General features: G+C 43.2%; 1 protein-coding gene across 1 annotated transcript; it reads right to left on the reverse strand.

The window, feature by feature from the left end:
• Positions 1-15579: 15579 nt before the first annotated feature.
• Positions 15580-16518, reverse strand: LOC133376796 (olfactory receptor 5AS1-like). Its single transcript, XM_061609585.1, has one exon. It carries the CDS (start codon positions 16516-16518, stop codon positions 15580-15582), a length of 939 nt encoding a protein of 312 aa, XP_061465569.1.
• Positions 16519-21480: the final 4962 nt, after the last annotated feature.

Here is a 21480-nt window from a genome sequence, read left to right on the forward strand (position 1 = left end):
AAAACATTCAAGTCCTCCTGTCTTTGCTCCTGACAAAACCAGACTCTTTGTCTTCGTGCCTTTCAGATAACGCACTATCCTTTTAATCCCTTGCCAGTCAGCCTCTGAAGGATGCTCTACCTTCCAGCTTAAAATATTGACTGCATTACATATGTCTGGGCGAGACACCTTCACCAAATATTGCAATTTCCCTATTATACGCCTGTACTTCTCAGGATCTGTACAAGGCGTCTCCTGCACATTCTGTTGGAAAGCCACAACCATTGGAGTCTTCACAACATTGCATTTTGTCATGTTGCATTCTTCTATGATCTGATTTATTTTATTTTCCTGACTCAATGTTATGCTTCCGTCTTCTGCACGCACAATATCCGTGCCTAAATAGTGTGTGACAGGCCCCAAATTCTTTGTGTCCACCTGCCTGCCCAGTTGCTCATTAAATTCTTGTTCCTCTTGCTGCTCATGATAAAAATACATGATGTCATCAACGTAAACTGCACAGAACGTGGTTTTCATCCCCTGTCTCTTTATATACATACATGGATCTGCCTTGCATCTTTGGAATCCCATTCCATGCAACACTCTGTCCAATTTCTCATTCCAGCAGCGTGTACTTTGCCGCAGTCCATATATTGATTTATGCAGTTTACACACGAACCCTTCCTTTGACACAGAACCCGGAGGCAGTTCCATATATATCTCCTCTCTTAAATCACCATGTAGGAATGCCGTCCCTATATCGTAGTGATTTACACTCATGTTCTGCATCGCTGCCAGCTTCAGCAGCACACGAATGGACTCATGTTTCACAACCGGGGCGAAAACAGCATCATAATCTGTCCCATGCTGCTGGGTGAACCCCTTGGCAACCAAACGTGCCCTGTACCTCTGTACTTCCCTGGAAATTGCTTCTTCTTAAACACCCATCTGCAACCTATGGCCTTTTTACCCATGGGTAACTTTACTAATGTCCATGTGCCATTCTTTTGCATGGCTTGTAATTCTTCTTGCATGGCCTGCTGCCATTTGTGCTGCTCTGCCTCAGGCATCAGCCTGATTGCTTGAAATGATGCTGGCTTTTCTAGTTCTCTGTGAACTTCCTCCATCTGGGCAGTGAATACCGACGGCATGCCTTTTACGGCTGTCTGTTTACAGCCCTGACCGTCATTCCCTTTCCGCCCCATTGAACTCAAGGCATCAGCACACTTCACACCCATGGACATTTTAAACTGTGAATCATTAAGGCTTCCTTGCATGCACACTTCATCTCCCCTCATTACAAAACATTGGTATTTGTGAAACAAAATTGAATAATTACAACTCACCAGGTTTCTAACTGATAAAATATTATGAGCCAATTCCGGAACAAACAGTCTGTCATTAGTCCAAGTTTGTCAAATTTCACCAGACCACGGGCTTCAACGTTCTTACGCGATCCATCAGCAAGTAAAACAAAGTCTTTCACTTCTTCTGACATGTAAAACAAACGTCTGTCTTTAATTAATATATGGCTTGCTCCGCTGTCAAGAATAAAGTTAATTTGTTCCAAGTCTTTAGACTTCTGTTTACAAACAAAGTTCACACTTCCCTGCTTCAAGCCTCCGTCCCTGGAGTTTCGCTTGATTGCACAATCTTTACGGAGATGCCCACGGGCCCCACAGGCAAAACAAGACTTCAGCCGCTGCTGCTCCCGCTTGTTTTCCTGTCTGCTTTCGGCAGCCTGCTCCGGTTCAGCACATTTCTCCTCCTTGCTTCTGACAGCTTCCACCGGCTGGGCTCTCTGCGCCTCCTGCCTCCGCTGCCATTCCTGGGACAAATCCTGCAACGCGTCCCACATCTGTTTAGCCGACGGCTCATCTCTCACACACATCAGTTGAGAATCCGATAGAGCCAAGATTATAAATGCCTGCGCCCTCTGGTCTCGACGCTTCCAGGCCGCGGTCAGTACCGCCGGGGGGGTTTCTTCAATCACGTCCCATAAATCCTCTGTTATCAGCAAAGCCCTCATCCTCAGCTTCCAGCTGCCATAATTCTTTTCATTAAGTCATTCCATCGGCAAGCCTCCCCCAGACAGGTTTACAGACATGTTGCTCACCTCCGTCTGGTTCAATCGATCAAGCTGCCCTCTCTGGAACTCCGTCTGCCATTCAGACCAGCAACTTACTCCCGTGTAATGCGCTGTGGAGCGCAACCATCCTCTGCTACCACTGTTGGCATGTGTGCGTTGTTGTGTGAAACAGCATACATTACGTTGGAGTTAAGTTGAGCAAGAAACTTCTTCAGAGCATGTTAAGAGTCTTTATTGAAAGACATTAAGGCCAGAGGCTTAAGAGTAAATACATGTAGAGATTCTTCAGTCACCCCCCTTCTGGTACATCTCTCTCCATAGATAAACACAAAAGACAGCCTCTCAGCTCAGAGGCATAATTCAGAAGACGACAACACATAGACTCTGTTAGAACTTTCCCAGTCGCTATCAGATGGCTACCATAGCAACGGCCCTGGCAGTCCGTTCCCAGACAGGGCATAGACATAACTCCCCCTTAACCTCAGTTACGTCTTCACACTTGCAGGCTTCATGGAAAACAACTAGAGACAGTAATGCCTACTGGTCACCAGCCCAACTGGTTGGGCTGGACTCTTTTGATTCTTGAAGAACTTGATTTGGTGAAAAAGTTTATCTCCGAATGCAATAATTTATTACACACCTTGGTGAGCACTGTTAATTCGTTTATTCAGAGTAAGGAAGACAAAACCAGGGAGATGAGTCCTCCCCCCAGTGATGGGAGACAGTTGATTACATCGGTTCCCAAATGTAAAAGAAAGAAGGCTACTAGAAGGATACAAGTAAAAAAATCTAAAAACTTCAAAAATCAAAAACCACTTCAATATAAAAAAATAAACTATAAACCCCCTTTTAAAATTTTGGATGCACCTGTCCACCTGCAGACTGCTCCTTCGTCTACTGCGGGACCTTCTAAGATGGTCCAAAGGGGCGGGTCGGAGTTGGAACTAGAACCTTCTTCAATGTTTGCCATCGTTCCATCATTGTGTGAGCCTGAATTAACCCCCTCAGCATCTGACCTTTCTCCTAGACAACTTCAAACTGACTGTCATTGCGATACTGGTGACTTCACGGAAATACTAACCCAGCGTCCCTATGAGACTGGTGGCCCAGCTGAAATACAATCACAGCCCCATCTGGCTGCGAATAAGGAGAAGAGGACTCTTAAGAAGACATCTAATAAAGCCTCTAGTTTGCTTCCTACAGCTCTTGAGTCACCTATAACACCTCTTATAGCTTCGCCTTCCGTGGATGCTAATAATCAGCCGGTTTCTTCCACCAGGACCTCCTTAAGAAAAGATGATGCAGAGTATTACTCCCTACGACTCAGTCGGAATAAGATAGTTCTATCCCATTTCCCATGCTATAATAACAGTGATCAATATTTAAATTGCAAAATTTATATTTTCGAGGTTTTACGATCCCTGAATGTAATACCAATTAAATTTGAAGATATAGTTAAGGCAGTTATTCTTACCAAGAATTCTTTTGATATGATGGTATTATTAACTTTTAGATCTTATGGAATGGTTAATACTTTTTTAGCAAATAGACCTTTTTTGTTGAGGTTTGGAATCCAAGTGCGTAGAAACTTTGTTAATATAGGAAGACCACACCCTCTTTGTGTAAATTGGCATTGGCCTGACCTAATAGCCCAAACCCAATTATCAGTTATGGGGAAGTATCCTCAGGATAATTATACATCTACAGCATACCCCCATTTTAACCTCACCAGTAGCGACTTTGTTGTGCTGTATAGCTATAATGATTCCACCAGCTCCTTACTTACGAGTAGTCCAGTTCAATCTCGATTACAGTCACCCATTCAGGGAGACCATAAGGATAAACTGACTGCCTCCTTCTGTGATGGATCAGATGAGCTATTATCCAACTTTACTAGTTTATCTGACAATGCCCAACAGGATATTATTAATAACTTACATAAACTTCTTCAAAACCTACTGAGTAAGGATTATCCTCTAGTTCCCATAAGGATCTTGATCTGGACTCGTGCTATAAAGTCCAGACCTTAAAAATACCGTCAACTCTTGATCTGCCAGTCTTACCAGAATTGGATGTTATGTGTGACACTTTACAAAGTATAGCCTTAGTCCCGCAAGAGGAATTAAAATTCCCTTGATGCTATACGACCCAGCCAACTAATCTATCCTTCTTACCTGCTACGATACCATTTAATGTCGAGGTGGGTACGCAAAAACCCTTAAAGAACCTTATTTTCGGAGAACCTATAATAACTATATGTGGGGGTGGGAGATATGATTTGAGAAAACCCTCCTACCACATCAAGAGAAGTCGACCTCATCGTTGGTTATCAACTCCTATACGATGACCTCGGCCAAATAGACAGGTGTACTTGGATGAAAATTCTCCCAGATTACTAGTCCTGCTTTTTAACGCCAGGTCGGTAAATCAGAAAACCACGATCATTCAGGACCTTATCCTGGATGAACATGCCGACTTGACGTGCATTACAGAAACCTGGTTGGATGAGTTAGGCGGGGTTAACCTCGCTGGTCTTTGTCCTCCAGGTTTCTGTGTACATCAGCAGGCTAGACCGGGGGGGACGGGATGGGGGAGTCGCGGTAGTCTATCGTGATTCCATCTCTATGACCAGGTGCCCTCTACCGCAAATTGCAGGACTCGAGTGTCTTTATTTAAAGCTCTGCGGGCGGGACAAAATAGCGATTCTGCTGGTGTATCGTCCTCCCCGCTGCCCAGCAGTCCCCTTATCCAGGCTCTCCAAGTTGATCTCTGGGCTGATATTGGAGTCTCCCAGGCTGTTAGTTTTGGGTGACTTCAATATCCACGCGGAGTCCCCACTTTATGGAGATGCCCGAGACTTTATGGTGGACATGACAACTATGGGGCTATCTCAACTAATAACAGGCCCTACTCATGCAGCTGGCCACACCCTCGATCTTGCTTTCTATGCAGGACAGGATGATAACGATCCAGGAGTGGTAGATTTTTCTATAGCTCCGTTGTCATGGATGGATCATTACCTGGTCAGCTTTAGACTAACTGCGACTCATACCCACCATGGGGAGAAGGGACCATTAGAATGGTCCGCCCCAGGAGACTGATGGATCCAGTTGGTTTCCTGTCAGCTCTTGGGGAATTCCCTATCTCCCAAGTAAGTGATTCTGTCGACACACTGGTCAAATTCTGGAACAGTTCAATGACCAGGGCCATTGACACAATCGCTCCTGAGCGTCCCCCTTGTGCGTTCCAGAGCAAAATCGGCCCTATGGTTTTCCAATGAACTGATGGCGATGAAACACACTCGTTGGGGTCTAGAGCAACGATGGCGGAAAACTCAGAACGAATCTGACCGACTTGTCGTTAAAGAATTCTCGAAAACTTATTCGACTACAAGACGATCTACACAAAAGGCCTTTTTTACGGCTTCTATTTCATCAGCCGTTAACCATCCGGCTGAACTATTCCGAGTGGTTAAAAATTTGCTTAACCCTGTTCATCCTGAGGACAACATGGATTTGTCTCCAACCCGTTGTCAAGAATTTGCCTTTTATTTTGCAAATAAGGTCGATCAGATCCGCTCCGACTTAGAAGCCAATTTTAATGCAGTCTCTAAGGATGTACCTTCGGCCTCTGTCTGTCCAATTAAGATGGATTCCTTTCAACTTGCTCAACCTGGAGATATAGACAGCCTCCTTGGAGGAATGAGACCTACCAACTGTCCGCTTGATCCTTGCCCCTCCTGGATCATTAAACAAGCCAGAGGGGGGCTGGCTGAATGGGTCTGTGGAGTAGTCAATGCCTCTCTTCAACAAGGCTCCCTGCCGGGATGTCTGAAAGAGGCGTTTGTGAGACCATTACTGAAAAAACCCTCCTTAGACCCATTATGTTTGGGTAATTATCGACCAGTATCCAACTTACCTTTCTTAAGTAAAATAGTGGAGCGGGTGGTGACTAGTCAATTTCAATGGTTCCTAGTGGAAATGGATTATCTTGATCCATTCCAATCTGGTTTCAGACCTGGCCACGGGACCGAAACAGCTTTGGTCTCCTTGGTGGATGACCTTCGAAGGGAATTAGACAGGGGGAGTGTGTCCCTGTTGGTTCTCCTGGATCTCTTGGCGGCCTTTGATACCATCGACCATGGGGACTTCCGGGAAGGGTGACTTCGCTTGTGCCTGCTTTTGGGACGGGCTCCCGCCTCAAAAGAAGCTTATTCAGATATAAATCAGTCAGAACATTTTTTTTTTTGACTGATGAAATTTCTCCCGGGCAGGGAGAAACGTAGAGATCAACCTCAAAGCCTGTTTTTGTTGGGAGGACTGGATTTCATTAATTTATGAGATAAGGTCCAGCCAACAATGCCGGACGGACTTTCTAACAAGCTCTATCTGCTTAAGCGATACGTTTATCTTTTCTTCAAAGAGAGAACGGCAAGCACCCTTCTTTCTATTATTTTTTTTACTTGGTTTAAATTGTTGCAGCAAAAGGAGATTTGTCAGATTGATCGGCTTTGGACAACTTCTGGGTGAGATATAGCTCTTCTCTGTTATTCACGAAATTAACAGCTTATCTCTGTTTCTGTCGCAAAAAGCTGTCCTGGAAGTGCATTCTAAAGATAATAAACAGAAGAGGGATTTCTATTCCTGATTTCTATTCTGAGGAATATTATATTGTCTGGGACTATTCTCTTTTTGGTCTATTTTATTTTGACGAATCTGCTTCTTCACGACGCCACTAACTGTTTTGATGCTGGGAACTAAATTTGTTTTGCATTCTTGCACAAGAGAGATAAGGCAGGTTGCTCTGTTTATACTGTGATGTCATCAAGCCTGGAATATTAACCCAATTGTTGCTGAAATAAGAAGTGGTTCTTCTTTATTTTTGTTTTGCTTTGTTTTCGTGGTTTTAAAAATGGCAATCAAGAAAGTGGCTGAGAATCTGGAAGTAATTATGTTTCAGAAAATAATGGATGAGATTGAGATAACGAAACAAACCCTGCGACAGGGTAGTAAGGAGCTGAAAATTGAACTGAGCAAAATGACGCAGGAGCTTAAAGAAATAGGGGACCCTGTGAGAGAGGAGAATGAGATCAGAGATGAGAAAAGAAAAAATAAAGGGAAGATACAAGCCCTGGAGATTGGAACAAATGTGGAATTGGAAAAAGATCTGGAGTTTATGGATTTTAGAAATAAAATCTACTGTTTGGAATTTAACGTTATCTCTGAAGAAATTAATGAAGATATTAGAGATAAAGTTATCAATGGCTTGGATAATCTTCTGGACTGGAATGATGTGATGGAGCTTGATATAGAGAAAATCTATGGAATTAACTGCAGCCATGTGACAATGGAAAAACTCTTAAGAGATGAGCCAGTGCATTTTGTAAAAAAGAAGAACACAGATATGACTTTACAACAGTATTTCAGCAACTTATTCAGAATGGATGGCAAGAAAATATTTGGGATAGAGGAAATTCCCATCAGACTCTTATTATATGACTATGGCTACAACAGCAAGATTATTATGGAATACTGATAATGGAAGATTGGACACTGAAATTACTGGACTTAACAGGACTATTGAAGATGGAAGATGGAACTAATAGGGATAATGGAATAATGGCTATTGAAATTATTGGACCTAACAGATTCTGATGAGATGGATTAATCAAAATGTTTATTTGGACTATGGTTATGACAATAAGATTATTATAATTATTAATGAGATGGATTAATTGACATGTTTATTTGGAGAAAAATTGATAGATATATTTCTTAAAGAATTGAAACCTCTCTTTGACTTTTTGTGGAAAGAATAAAGTAATGTTTATGAGATTTGATGATTAATTAGGATAACTACTGGAGGAAAGTGATTTTATAATATGATTTAAGAGACAGGATTGTTATATATTGTAGACCTATAACTGATTTGATATGTGACAAATGAGAAGTCAACATTTTATTTTATTTTATTTTTTTGTTTAATCATTTTTGTTTTGTTTTGTTTTTTGTCTTTGAATGTTTTATGATTTTGTTTTCTATGTTTTATGAAAATTTGAATAAAAATTATTGTAAAAAAAAAAAAGAAGATATCATCGACCATGGTATCCTTCTGGATCGCCTATCCAGGATGGGGCTTCAGGGTACTGTTTTATGTTGGCTCCGCTCCTTCCTGGAGGGTCGAACCCAGAAGGTAATACTCGGAGACTCCTGCTCAGCCCCCTAGCCTTTGACCTGTGGGGTTCCACAGGGCTCTATTTTGTCTCCTTTGTTATTTAACATCTATATGAAGCCGCTGGGTGAGGTCATCCAGAGGTTTGGAGTTTGTTACCATCAATATGCAGATGACACCCAGCTTTATTTCTCCTTTCCCCCTGATGCCAAGGAAGCCAACCCCTGAACCAGTGCCTGTCCTCAGTGATGGATTGGATGAAGGTGAACAAGTTGAAATTAAATCCAGACAAGACAGAAATGCTCCTCGTCAGTTGTAGGGCTAAACTAGAAACATGGAATGTACCTGTGTTAGATGGGGTTACACTCCCCCTGAAGACTCAAGTCCGCAGCTTGGGTGTGCTTCTGGACTCAGCTTTGAACCTGGAAGCTCAGGTTTCTGCTGTGTCCAGGAGCACTTTTGCCCAGTTAAGACTGGTTCGCCAGCTGCGCCCATTTTTAGAGATGTGTGATCTGACAAGGGTAACTCACGCCTTAGTTACATCCCGGCTTGACTACTGCAACGCACTCTACGTGGGGCTGCCTTTGAAGACAGTTCAGAAGCTTAAATTGGTTCAACGTGCAGCAGTAAGAATGCTGACAGGGGCTGACATTCGTCCCTGTTGCAACAGCTTCACTGGCTGCCGATTTGCTTCTAGACTCAATTCCAGGTGCTGGTGTTGGCCTTTAAAGCCCTTCATGGCCTGGGCCCTGTCTATCTGTCCGATCGGTTGTCTTCTTATGAACCCCCCCTTTCTCTCAGGTCCTCCGATAATTCGTTCCTTGGGATACCTTCATCCACACAAGTCCATCTTTCAGGAACCAGAGACAGGGCGTTCTCTGTTATCGCCCCTAGACTCTGGAATTCCTTGCCAATAGAGGTCCGGTCGGCCTCCTCGCTTCCGGCATTCCGTCGCCAGGTCAAGACGTTCCTTTTCCATCTCGCATTTAACCTGGACTGAGGAATAGGAAATCTCTTGACCATGAGAGACTATGGAGTAATGATGTTGTTTATTTTACTGTATATAGTTTTACTATTTTAACCTTATCATATAAGTTTGTATTTATGGTTGTATGTCTTGTTTTTATAAGGTATTTTTGTCTAGGTTCTTTTATTATAGAGTTGTTCGCCGCTCTGAGCTTTCCAGGAAGGTAGAGCGGCATAGAAATGTTTTAAATAAATAAATAAAATAAATAGCCAATACCAGCAGATCTGTTGCACCATCTAAATTGAGACCTTCTGAATTGGCTCTTTCAGGCTGTAGTCCTGTGCACGCTGTGGTGTAGTGGCTAAGGTGTTGGACTACGACCTGGGAGACCAGGGTTTGAATCCCCACACAGCCATGAAGCGCACTGGGTGACCTTGGGCCAGTCACTGCCTCTCAGCCTCATGAAAACCCTATTCATAGGGTCGCCATAAGTCGGAATTGACTTGAAGGCAGTACACTGTGCACACTTATTTGGGAGTAAGCCCCATTGAAAAGAGCAGGGCTGACCCCTGACCTGTGTAAATGTGTATCTGATTGTGCTGCCTGTCAGTGAAGCAACGCTGGTTTTTACTATTGAAGCTCAGGCTTGCTGATTTAATTGGTTCATTTCCAATATCAGGTTTTCTGCCAATTTCTGCTTCATGCTTCAGCTTACTCTTTGGGAAGAGGGAGTGAAAGATGACACCAATAAAGGGCAAAGGAACACTCCCTTATCTGCCTTGAATCAGCACTATGCTATACTTTGGGATCCTCAGATTCCACTCCTTTCTCACATTACAGGAATCCCTTAAACAAACACAAATCAAATATCATGCCAAAGAGGAAGAAAGAGGGAAGATGAAAGGAAAAATGACAACAAGAGACAAATCATTTTGCCCACTATTAAATATAAAAGAATATGGCACAGGAAAGCATCCCTGTGAACATTGTTTAAATGCTTCCATGTTTATTTAATGTGATTTCTGGGCAAGGTCTTGGAACGGGTGGTTGCTGGCCAGCTCCAGGCGCTATTGGATGAAACTGATTATCTAGATCCATTTCAATCGGGTTTTAGGCCCGGTTTTGGCACTGAGACAGCCTTGGTCGCCCTGTACGATGACCTATGTCGGGAAAGAGACAGAGGGAGTGTAACTCTGTTGATTCTCCTTGATCTCTCAGCGGCTTTTGATACCATCGACCATGGTATCCTTCTGGAGAGGCTCGCGGAGTTGGGAGTTGGAGGTACTGCTTGGCAGTGGTTCCGCTCCTACTTGGCGGGTCGTCTCCAGAAGGTAGTGCTTGGGGAACATTGCTCGACACCGCGGGCTCTCCAATATGGGGTCCCGCAGGGGTCAGTTTTGTCCCCCCTGCTTTTTAATATCTACATGAAGCCGTTGGGAGAGGTCATCAGGAGTTTTGGAGTGCGTTGTCATCAGTATGCTGATGACACGCAGCTCTACTTCTCCTTTTCATCTTCTTCAGGTGAGGCTGTCGATTTGCTGAACCGTTGCCTGGCCTCGACAATGGACTGGATGAGAGTTAACAAACTGAAGCTCAATCCAGACAAGACTGAGATGCTGTTGGTGGACGGGTTCTCTGATCGGATGGTGGATATATACCCTGTCCTGGACGGGGTTACACTCCCCCTAAAGGACCGGGTTCGTAGTCTGGGAGTCTTTTTAGACTCTTCCCTCTCACTTGAGGCTCAAGTAGCCTCGGTGGTTAGGAATGCGTTTTACCAACTTCGGTTGGTAGCCCAGCTACGTCCCTATTTGAGTAAAGAGGACCTTACATCAGTGGTACATGCTCTGGTAACCTCACGTTTGGATTACTGTAATGCGCTTTACGTAGGGCTACCTTTGAAGACAGTTCGGAAGCTACAACTAGTGCAAAATGCGGCGGCCAGATTGCTGACAAGGACCAAGCGGTCCGAGCATATAACACCTGTTCTGGCCAGCTTGCACTGGTTGCCAATATGTTTCCGGGCTAGATTCAAAGTGTTGGTATTAACCTATAAAGCCTTATACGGTGCGGGACCACGATACCTTGCGGAACGCCTCTTCCGATATGAACCGGCCCGTGCACTACGTTCTGCTACGAAGGCCCTCCTCCGGGTTCCAACTCACAGGGAGGCCCGGAGGGTGATGACAAGATCTAGGGCCTTCTCAGTGGTGGCCCCCGAACTATGGAACAGTCTCCCTGAGGAAGTACGCCTGGCGCCGACTCTGCTTTCCTTCCGGCGCCAGGTCAAAACCTTCCTATTCTCTGAAGCATTTTAAGTTACATTGATCTAATTTTAATAATGTTTATTGTATTGTTGATTGTATTTTAATATTATTTTGTTATTCATTGTATTTTTATACTATTTTATGTTCACCGCCCAGAGAGCTATCGCTAGTCGGGCGGTATATAAATTTAATAAATAAATAAAATAAATAAATTTCACAAGAGAGTGTGTGTTTGCTTCTTTCCCAACCTGATGCCCTCCAAATATTTTGAACTCTAACTGCCATTAGCCCCAGCCAGCATGGCCAATGTTCAGGGAGGATGGCTGTTGTAGTCCAAAACATTTGGAGCCCACCAGGTTAAGGGAAGATGGTTTAGAGGGTCAGATAATTTATCAGTGAACTTCCAAATCATTTTCTAACCCAAGCTACTCATCTGCTGTTAACAAGCATCTCCATCTCATTCCATTCCAAAGTGTCATGACGACAAGTTCTCCTTACATCATTTGCGATGCACAAAACAGTCAGAGAGAATCCAGTGTTCAAAATCTAAAACATGAGTAAAATAATCCAGACCCTTGTTGGATTTTTTGCTTTCAGTAGCCTCATAATTTGTTGAAATTAATTAAAAATCAGCCATGTTCACAGAGTACATGTAATCCTATCAGGGCTGGCACAAGAGGACAGTCAGATTGGGCCTTAACTGAGGGCCTCTGCAGCCCAGATGGGCCCCTGAAGGGCTCCTCCTTAGGGAGGGAGGGTAGCACTCCTGTTTCATGATCCACAGCAGTGTTTGCTCCCAACCCTGCCACGGATCATGACGAGGGAGCTCCCAGGCACCCCACCCAATATAGACAGTGTGGGCTTCAATAAGCCCACATGCAAACCCTACCTACCTCTCCCATCCCTGTGAATGCCATGTGTGCTGTGCATGCATCTGCCATCAACCAAGAGAAGGGGGCTTTCCTAAGGGGCTGATGCCCCCGCTGCAATCTCAGTTGATGGCAGGCAGGCATGCTACGAGCACAAGTCATTCACATGAGATGATGCAAGAGGTAGGTGGGATATGCGGGTGGGCCCCATGGGCAGGCTGGTGCCCAAGGGCCTAGTCATGCCTGGCGCCAGCCCTGAGTCCTATTAATGACCTTGCCCCATACTCTGACCTTCATCTTCTGCAGTTTAAAAGCAAAAAGAAATGCATGGCAAATTTTTAATTAATTTAAGAAAATAAACATTGGAGTCTATGATAAGTTCAGACATGCACAGTAAGAACCAACTGTCAGTGTTCTAAAAGCCAGACTAACAGCTGTTTGACTTGGCTAACAAGAGGGCAACAAGAAGTCTTTGTGTATTTGTATTTGTGTTTTCCCTGGTAGGATACAGCTGAACTACAAATCTTTGTTTGAGCCATGACTGTTTAAAGTGGAATAAACATCTGGTATGGATGTGGACAGGGACAGCTTTGGTTTAAATTTGGGTGGGAGACTACATGTGTCTGCTGGAGAATAAAAAGGTGGGGAAAACCCTGAAAAAGAATGATTCTGTTAACAATGTTTTCCTTTTGGAAAGGGAAGGGGCTTTCCTTCTGCCCAGTGCCCACTCTCCCAATCTCCTCCCCTCCCCCTCTCCTCTCCTTCCCCTCTCCTCCCCCTCCCCCTCTCCTCCCCCTGCCCCTTCCCAGATCAGTTTCACCTAAGCATGATTGCACAGGATTAAACCCCATTGAACTGAATAAGCATGCACATGATCAAAACTGCCCTCCCCTCCTCCTCCCTCCTATCCTATCCTCTCCCTCCCTTCCTTCCCCCTTCCTTCTCCCCTCCTGCCCCTCTCCCCTTCCCTTCCCTTCCCCTCCCCTCTCCCCTTCCCCTCCCCTCTCCCCTTCCCTCTCTCCCTCCCTTCCTTTCCCCTCTCCCTTCTCCCCTCCCCCTCTTCCTCTCCCTTCCTCCTCCTCTTCCTCTCCCTTCCTCCTCCTCTTCCTCTCCCTTCCTCCTCCCCCACTCCTTTCCCTTCCTCCTCCTCTTCCTCTCCCCACCCCAGCCCTCCCCCTCCCTCCCACGTGGTCATTCACCTTTCCTAAGTATGATTGCATGGGAGTAAATCCCATTGAGCTCAATAAGCATGCAATGATCAATCCATTCTCAGCACACTTGCACAGGATCCCATTTCTTACCTCCTGGATTAAAAAGCAGAGAAATTCACTAATAGGCAAAAAAAAAAAAGCTTGCAATTTAAGAATGTACCTATAGCCAACAGATATTTCTGTCAAACTTTAAAAAGCAGGGGAATTGGGCAGCTATAGTGAATGCACCAGGGGAAGAGCTGACCTCCTCTCTGAGATATTGTACTGCCCTACAAATTTGTAAAAATGCAAACACAATTTGGGTTGGTCTTTCACAGTCCAATCCACTTCCTGTGTAGCTTGGAAGAATTTGGTAACATGTGCCTCTGAGCATATGGTGAGTGGCAACACCTGCAATCAGCCCAAATAACAGAAACAAGAAGTGCTGTGCTGATCTTGTTTTAGCAGGGAGGAAGCAACAATTTACCTGCTTTTTAAAGTTTGATAGAAATATCTATTGGCTATATGTACATTCTGAAAATGCAAGGGTTTTCTTTTGCCTATGAGTGAATCTTACTCAGAATGTCAGAAGCTCCACAACAAGAGAGATGATGCTGTCATGGAAAGAAGCCACATTGGGGTCTGCTCCCATGTGACATGACCCAGAGTTTCTGACATTACCAGAGCACTGTGTAATAGGCACATGCAGCAATGGCTCTGGCGCTGTTAGGGTAATGTCAGAAAACCATATGTGGGTATCAGAGGGGCACTGCCTTGTTTATTCATTAAAATGTATATTCATTTAATGCACATTTCCCCCTAATATACACATTTTTGTAAACATTAGTTGCAGAGCTGCATTGCAAAAGTCGGCTACGTGTGAATTTTGAACGTTAGCTGTGCGTTTGTTCTCATATTGTTCAGTAGATAAAGAGTGGTGAGCATCCAATTCGATATGTAGAAAAAGGGGGGTCAAAGACCAGAATGCTGAAATATTTTATAGAAAACTGGTTTTATTGCGAGATTTTTTTCAAAGAAGCCCAAACTGGTTTTATTGCAGAATATTTTTCAAAGACTGTATAAGAGGATTGTTATCAGTACAATACAGGACCGAAATTGTTCGGTTAACCATTGTAAAAGTTCATTATCCCCTGATGAAGGCCTGTGATTACAGGCTGAAAAGTGTTGGGCTTCTTCGAAAAATATTCTGCAATAAAACCAGTTTTCTATAAAATACTTCAGCATTCTGGTCTTTGACCCCCTTTTTCTACATATCTCATATACAGTGCACATTTGACAGTTTCACCTTTAACTGCAAGCTGAATCAAATTTCTCCCCCATCTCTAGCAGCAGTGCATCTGGGCAGTGCAGGAAAAATGTGGTGGGAAGGCTGGGACTGCACAGAACACACCAGCAAAGCTAATCCAGCACTCCAACCGATGTACTCATCCAGGTAAGCTGCAGTGTTCAGAGGGTGGCTCCATACCATCGCCCTACCACATTGGCAACTCCTGCTGGCAGATGGCTCTCCAGCCTCTGCATAAATACCTCCAGCAAAAAACAGCCCACCATCTCACACGGCAGTCTGTTCCAGTGTCCAAGAGGTCAGACCATTAGGAAATTTCCCCTGATATTTAGCCAAAATGTGTTTCCTTGCAATTTCTACCCATTGGTTCTAGTCCTGCTGTCTGGAGCAACTTCAGTTGCTCTTAGTAAACATTACCACAGAGACATGGGGAAGGGCCATAGGATGGCAGGAACAAAACACACTGTATTGCATATAATTTGGGCCTTACTTGGAAAATATTTTAAGGAACAGCATGAGATGAACAAGTATATCACAGAGAAAATGACATCCATTTGTTCTGAATCAAAACAGCAAAGTACAATAGACCAAAATTGTACAGAAGGGTGGCTTCTTCATACTCAGTCCTCTGCTAAGGAATATGAATTTTTGTGGCCTGCAGCTTTACAAGTCTATCTGTACGCACAGCAGATGAGAAATGGACTCTGCCTCTCTCTCTCTCTCTCTCTCTGCATTTCATCACTAACGACGGCACAAATTTCTCTCCAATGTTCTCTTCAAGGCATCCTTCACTTCTGTGTTCCTCAGGCTATAGATCAAGGGGTTCACCATGGGAAACACCACAGTGTAAAATACTGAGATTATTTTGTCTGTGTCCAAGGCATAGCTCGAACTCGGACGTAGATACATGAAAAGGAGGGTGCCATAGAAAAGAGCAACTGCTGTCAAGTGGGAAGTGCAAGTCGAAAAGGCTTTGTGGCAGCTGTCAGCAGAGGGGATCTTCAAGATGGAGAAGAGAATGCAGGCATATGAGATAAGGATGAAGACAAAAGTGCTAGTTTGGATGAAACCACAGAGGGCAAAGAGCAGGATTTCATTGAAATGGGGGTTGGAGCAAGAGAGGGCTAACAATGGAGGGATGTCACAGAAGAAATGATTGATGACATTAGAATTGCAGAAGGAGAGATGGAATGTAAAGCAGGTGTGCACCAGTGAGCTCATGCTGCCCGTGAGATAGGAGCCAGCTACCAGCCAGACACAAACCTTGTGGGACATGAGAACTGGATAGAGCAGTGGGTTACAAATGGCCATGTAGCGGTCGTACGCCATGGCAGCCAGCAGGAGGCACTCTGCATCTGCAAAGGAAGCAAACAGATACATTTGGGCAATGCATCCTGCAAATGAAATAGTCTTCTTCTCTGCTAAGAAATTGGCCAGCATCTTGGGAGTAATGACAGAGGAATAACTGAGGTCTAGGAAGGCCAGATGGCTGAGGAAAAAGTACATTGGGCTGTGCAGACCAGGAGTGATCCAGATTAATGTGATGATGCCGATGTTCCCCACCAGAGTGGCCACGTAGATTGCCAGGAAGAGCACAAAGAGAGCCGCGTTGATCTCTTGATGTTCTGTGAAGCCAAGGAGAATGAACTCAGTCACTGTAGTAATATTCCCCTTGGACATTTTGTCCCATTTTTGTTTCATTGCCTCCAGGTCCATGTCAGGTGAATCAAGGAGAGGAAGGAACTGTGGGGGCAATGGCAATGAAATGGTTTTAGAAAATGGTTTCCTCTGTCTGTCCCCTAAAACCAGAAGAAAGCAAGTAAATATTCTCAGTAGCCACCTTGGATATTTTATAGGGAAGTGGTCTATACATGCCAAAAATAAATAAGCAAGCAAGCAAGCAAATACTTTTTATTCTTGTACGTGTGGTTTTCATGGGGCTCCCTTGAAGGAGCAGTTCGCAGTTTGGAAATGCTCTTGGGTGATCATTTCTCCTGCTTTTCAGAGACATGTCCTCTGTTTGAAAGAGTCCTCTATTTGCAGACTATCTGGTCCAAGTCCAGTTTAAAGATAAAAAACCACAAGAAGGGAAAGCAGCAGAGGTCTTGAGGTTGCCCTTCAACAATAAACACCTGGACATCAGGCTAACCATGCACACAGGTCACCTAATCCCAGTCTTCCTCTGTATGGTGAGGTCATTTCTATTTAAATTATAGTAATTATTATTTCTGAATTTACATCTATCTTTGCAACAGCCCACTGCAAAAGTTGTTCTCCAGAAACTGGCATTCAGAGGCATGGTGGAGACAGATTATATCTGTGTCAGGAGATGAATGTATGACCCTGGAGCATATTAGAAGCTCCTAAATCCCATCCCAGCTAGCATAGCTGATTGGGTCTTGTGGCAGGAACTGGGCTGCAAGGAGTTCTCCACTGTGTGGGTGAATGGCGGAGCCAATCTGGCACTCTTACTGGTGTGCCTCCACAGTGCTGACCTCACCATCACCTCATCTCTCCCGCTGTCCCTCCCAGTAAGCAGCAGGGAATCTGCTAATGGGAGGACAATCTGCATGGCACCGACCTTTACCGTGTCTTATACTCCCATGCCACCAAGACACACCAGGCATAACTGGGGGCTCCTGGAAAGTGGGGACCACTGATTTTTTAAAAGAGAGGTATGAGAGAGGTACATTCATTTCACAATTGCCTCTGGTAAGTAGGTTTTGCAGCGGAGTTGTAGTATTTAAAAAAAAACTGTGAAAAATGTTTGACCAGAGCTGACAAAAGGAACATCCAAAGACAATGATGCCTCCATGTCAGTATTTTCAACTGCACCCATACCCAGAAGTAAGAGGCGTGACACTGGTGGTAGGGTAACTAGGGCCATAACTTTACTGACCATTTAACAAAGGAGATCTGCAGAACTCTGACTGCATGGAAACTATTGCTAGGATGGGAGCCAGCTGCCAGCCTTCCCCTTTCATGTTCATCCCAATGGGCAAGCCAACTCTTCTTGGGTCTCACACAGAATTGTCTCTCAGCCCCTCACAGCTTGGTATCCTTACAAGGCCCACAACTTTTGGTGAGTAAAGCCTTAAAGGGGGACCTTTTCCACCCACAGACCTCATAGCCCTAAGGAGCTTGTCTCGGGAATCCTTTGTCGCCATTAAAGTACCTCAGGTTGCTCCCCAATGAATCTTTTCTTACTCTTTGTTTGCACTTTTCAGTTCAGTTTGCATTTAAAGGCAAATCAATGAAATTTGCATTTTCTGAAACAATATGCCAACCAAAACACAGCTATCCTTCAAACTTCGCACTGCTCTGAATGTTGCAATGCAGTTCTCCAACCATGTGTACAAAAAGGTGTATACTGGGGCCAAGTGTGCATAACAATGCATGTATTCCTAAAACTAACATAAGACACATTGTATTAGAGGAAACTGCCTTATAAAATGTGTGTATTAGGCAAAATGGCATTGAAAAATGCATATTAGGAGAAGATTGCACTAAAATGCGGATGAATTTCCATGAGGATCTAACCCCCTCCCTACAAACTGATATGGAGAACTGAACTGAAGTTTGGAAGAAAGAGAAATAGAAACGGTCAGATACACCCATCACTTATGGCCATCCTATTTAAACTACAATACACAGGCCAATGTCCCCAAACAACTCCCCAGGTACAGTGTAGAGCAGGTGAACAAACTCAGCATCTCTGGCCAATCAAGACATTGAGTAAAAAAGGACTTCCAGGAAGGGTGACTTCGCTTGTGCCTGCTTTTGAGACGGGCTCCCGCCGCAGAAGAAGCTTATTCAGATATAAATCAGTCAGAACATTTTTTTTTTTGACTGATGAAATTTCTCCCGGGCAGGGAGAAACGTAGAGATCAACCTCAAAAGCCTGTTTTTGTTGGGAGGACTGGATTTCATTAATTTATGAGAAAAGGTCCAGCCAGCAATGCTGGATGGACTTCCGAACAAGCTCTATCTGATTAATGCGATACGTTTATCTTTTCTTCAAAGAGAAAACGGACTAACAGGCAAGCACCCTTCTTTCTATCTTTTTTTTACTTGGTTTAAATTGTTGCAGCAAAAAGAGATTTGTCAAATGAATCAGCTTTAAAGAACTTCTGGGTGAGCTATAACTCTTCTCTGTTATTCACGAAATTAACAGCTTATCTCTGTTTCTATTGCAAAAAGCTGTCCTGGAAGTGCATTCTAAAGATATAAACAGAAGAGGGATTTCTATTCCGAGGAGAAAAAAATAAAAAATATGAACTTTGGAACATTATATTGTCTGGGACTATTCTCTTTTTGGTCTATTTTATTTTGACGAATCTGCTTCTTCACGACGCCACTAACTGTTTTGATGCTGGGAACTAAATTTGTTTTGTATTCTTGAACATAGAGAGATAAGGCAGGCTGCTCTGTTTATACTGTGATGTCATCAAGCCTGGAATATTAACCCAATTGTTGCTGAAATAAGAAGTGGTTCTTCTTTATTTTTGTTTTGTTTTGTCTTTGTGGTTTTAAAAATGGCAATCAAGAAAGTGGCTGAGAATCTGGAAGTAATTATGTTTCAGAAAATAATGGATGAGATTGAGATAATGAAACAAACCCTGCGACAGGGCAGTAAGGAGCTGAAAATTGAACTGAGCAAAATGACGCAGGAGCTTAAAGAAACAGGGGATCCTGTGAGAGAGGAGAATGAGATCAGAGATGAGAAAAGAAAAAATAAAGGGAAGATACAAGCCCTGGAGATTGGAACAAATGTGGAACTGGAAAAAGATCTGGAGTTTATGGATATTAGAAATAAAATCTACTGTTTGGAATTTAACGTTATCTCTGAAGAAATTAATAAAGATATTAGAGATAAAGTTATCAGTTGGCTTGGATAATTTTTTGGACTGGAATGACGTGATGGAGCTTGATATAGAGAAAATCTATGGAATTAACTGCAGCCATGTGACAATGGAAAAACTCTCAAGAGATGAGCCAGTGCATTTTGTAAAACAGAAGAACAGAGATATGACTTTACAACAATATTTCAGCAACTTATTCAGAATCGATGGCAAGAAAATATTTAGGATAGAGGAAATTCCCATCAGACTCTTATTATATGACTATGGCTACGACAGCAAGATTATTATGGAATACTGATAATGGAAGATTGGACACTGAAATTACTGGACTTAACAGGACTATTGAAGATGGAAGATGGAATTAATATGGATAATGGAATAATGGCTATTGAAATTATTGGACTTAACAGATTTGATGAGATGGATTAATCAATATGTTTATTTGGTCTATGGTTATGACAATAAGATTATTATTATTATTAATGAGATGGATTAATCGACATGTTTATTTGGAGAAAAATTGATAGATATATTTCTTAAAGAATTGAAACCTCTCTTTGACTTTTTGTGGAAAGAATAAAGTAATGTCTATGAGATTTGATGATTAATTAAGATAACTACTGGAGGAAAGTGATTTTATAATATAATTTAAGAGACAGGATTGTTATATATTGTAGACCTATAACTGATCTGCGACAAATGGGAAGTCAACATTTTATTTTTTTGTTTAATCATTTTTGTTTTGTTTTGTTTTTTGTCTTTGAATGTTTTATGATTTTGTTTTGTTTGTTTTATGAAAATTTGAATAAAAATTATTGTAAAAAAAAAAAAGACATTGAGTAAAAAAAAAACCTGCTTGGCTGTGAAGGGACCAGTGTTACCTTCACTGTCACCCACAGGGCAGGTAGGTGGGCACTGTTCTGCTGGACAAAGACGGGGTGGATAGGGCAGCAGCGCTGACTTTTCTAGCGACACCAAGCCCTTCCTGCCATTGCATATATGCCGTGTGTGTATACGTGCCTGCTGTAGCCTTGCCTGGCTCCAAGAATGGATGCAAAGCTGTTTCCAGTCCACGCCTTTCTCCAGACATACTGGCAAAGGAACAGACTTCTTTTGAAATTATTGCCTGAATCAACTCTTGCTGTTTTTACATTAAACTACTGGGTGTTTGAATGTCTCTCACTGTTTTCTACCACCAGTGACTGTTCTTAGAATGGTCAGGATGCAGCAGAGAAACTGCATATATGTTCTTATCAACATATATCTTACATTTGTAAGGAGGCACACAGCAGATTTAAGCCCCATGTGTGAAGGTCACCTTAATGGTTAATCAGTAAACAGAGGCATGCCAGGGCTCAAGTGTGATTCGGAACCTCACCTGCTGATTTGGAGACCACACCTGAATATGCCTTTTCTCTTTGGTGAGAAAAGGCACTTTGTACATGCTCAGAGGCACCGTATTTTCTTTATTGCTGCTTATTTCCCAGACTTGAGCCTTAGCATTGCAATTCCTTATAGCAATGGTTCTCAGATTTTTTCCCCATGGACCACTTGACAATTGCTGACCACTTAATGAATTTTTCTTGGCAGACCACTTGATGTTCTCTTTCCGCCTATTATAGCAACTGCAGTGAACTGTCCTAGGTGCTGTATGATTTTTAACTCCTCAAATAAAGATTAAACAACTGAATTCTAGTCTCCAATTAACTTTGCAGCTAATACTTTCCACTCCTTTCAAGTGCCTTGAACCCATCGCTTCTAGTCCATCGTGCTCGCCTTC

This window comes from Rhineura floridana, chromosome 2 (genome assembly GCF_030035675.1).
Source record: "Rhineura floridana isolate rRhiFlo1 chromosome 2, rRhiFlo1.hap2, whole genome shotgun sequence".
Taxonomy (NCBI): Eukaryota; Metazoa; Chordata; class Lepidosauria; order Squamata; family Rhineuridae; genus Rhineura; species Rhineura floridana.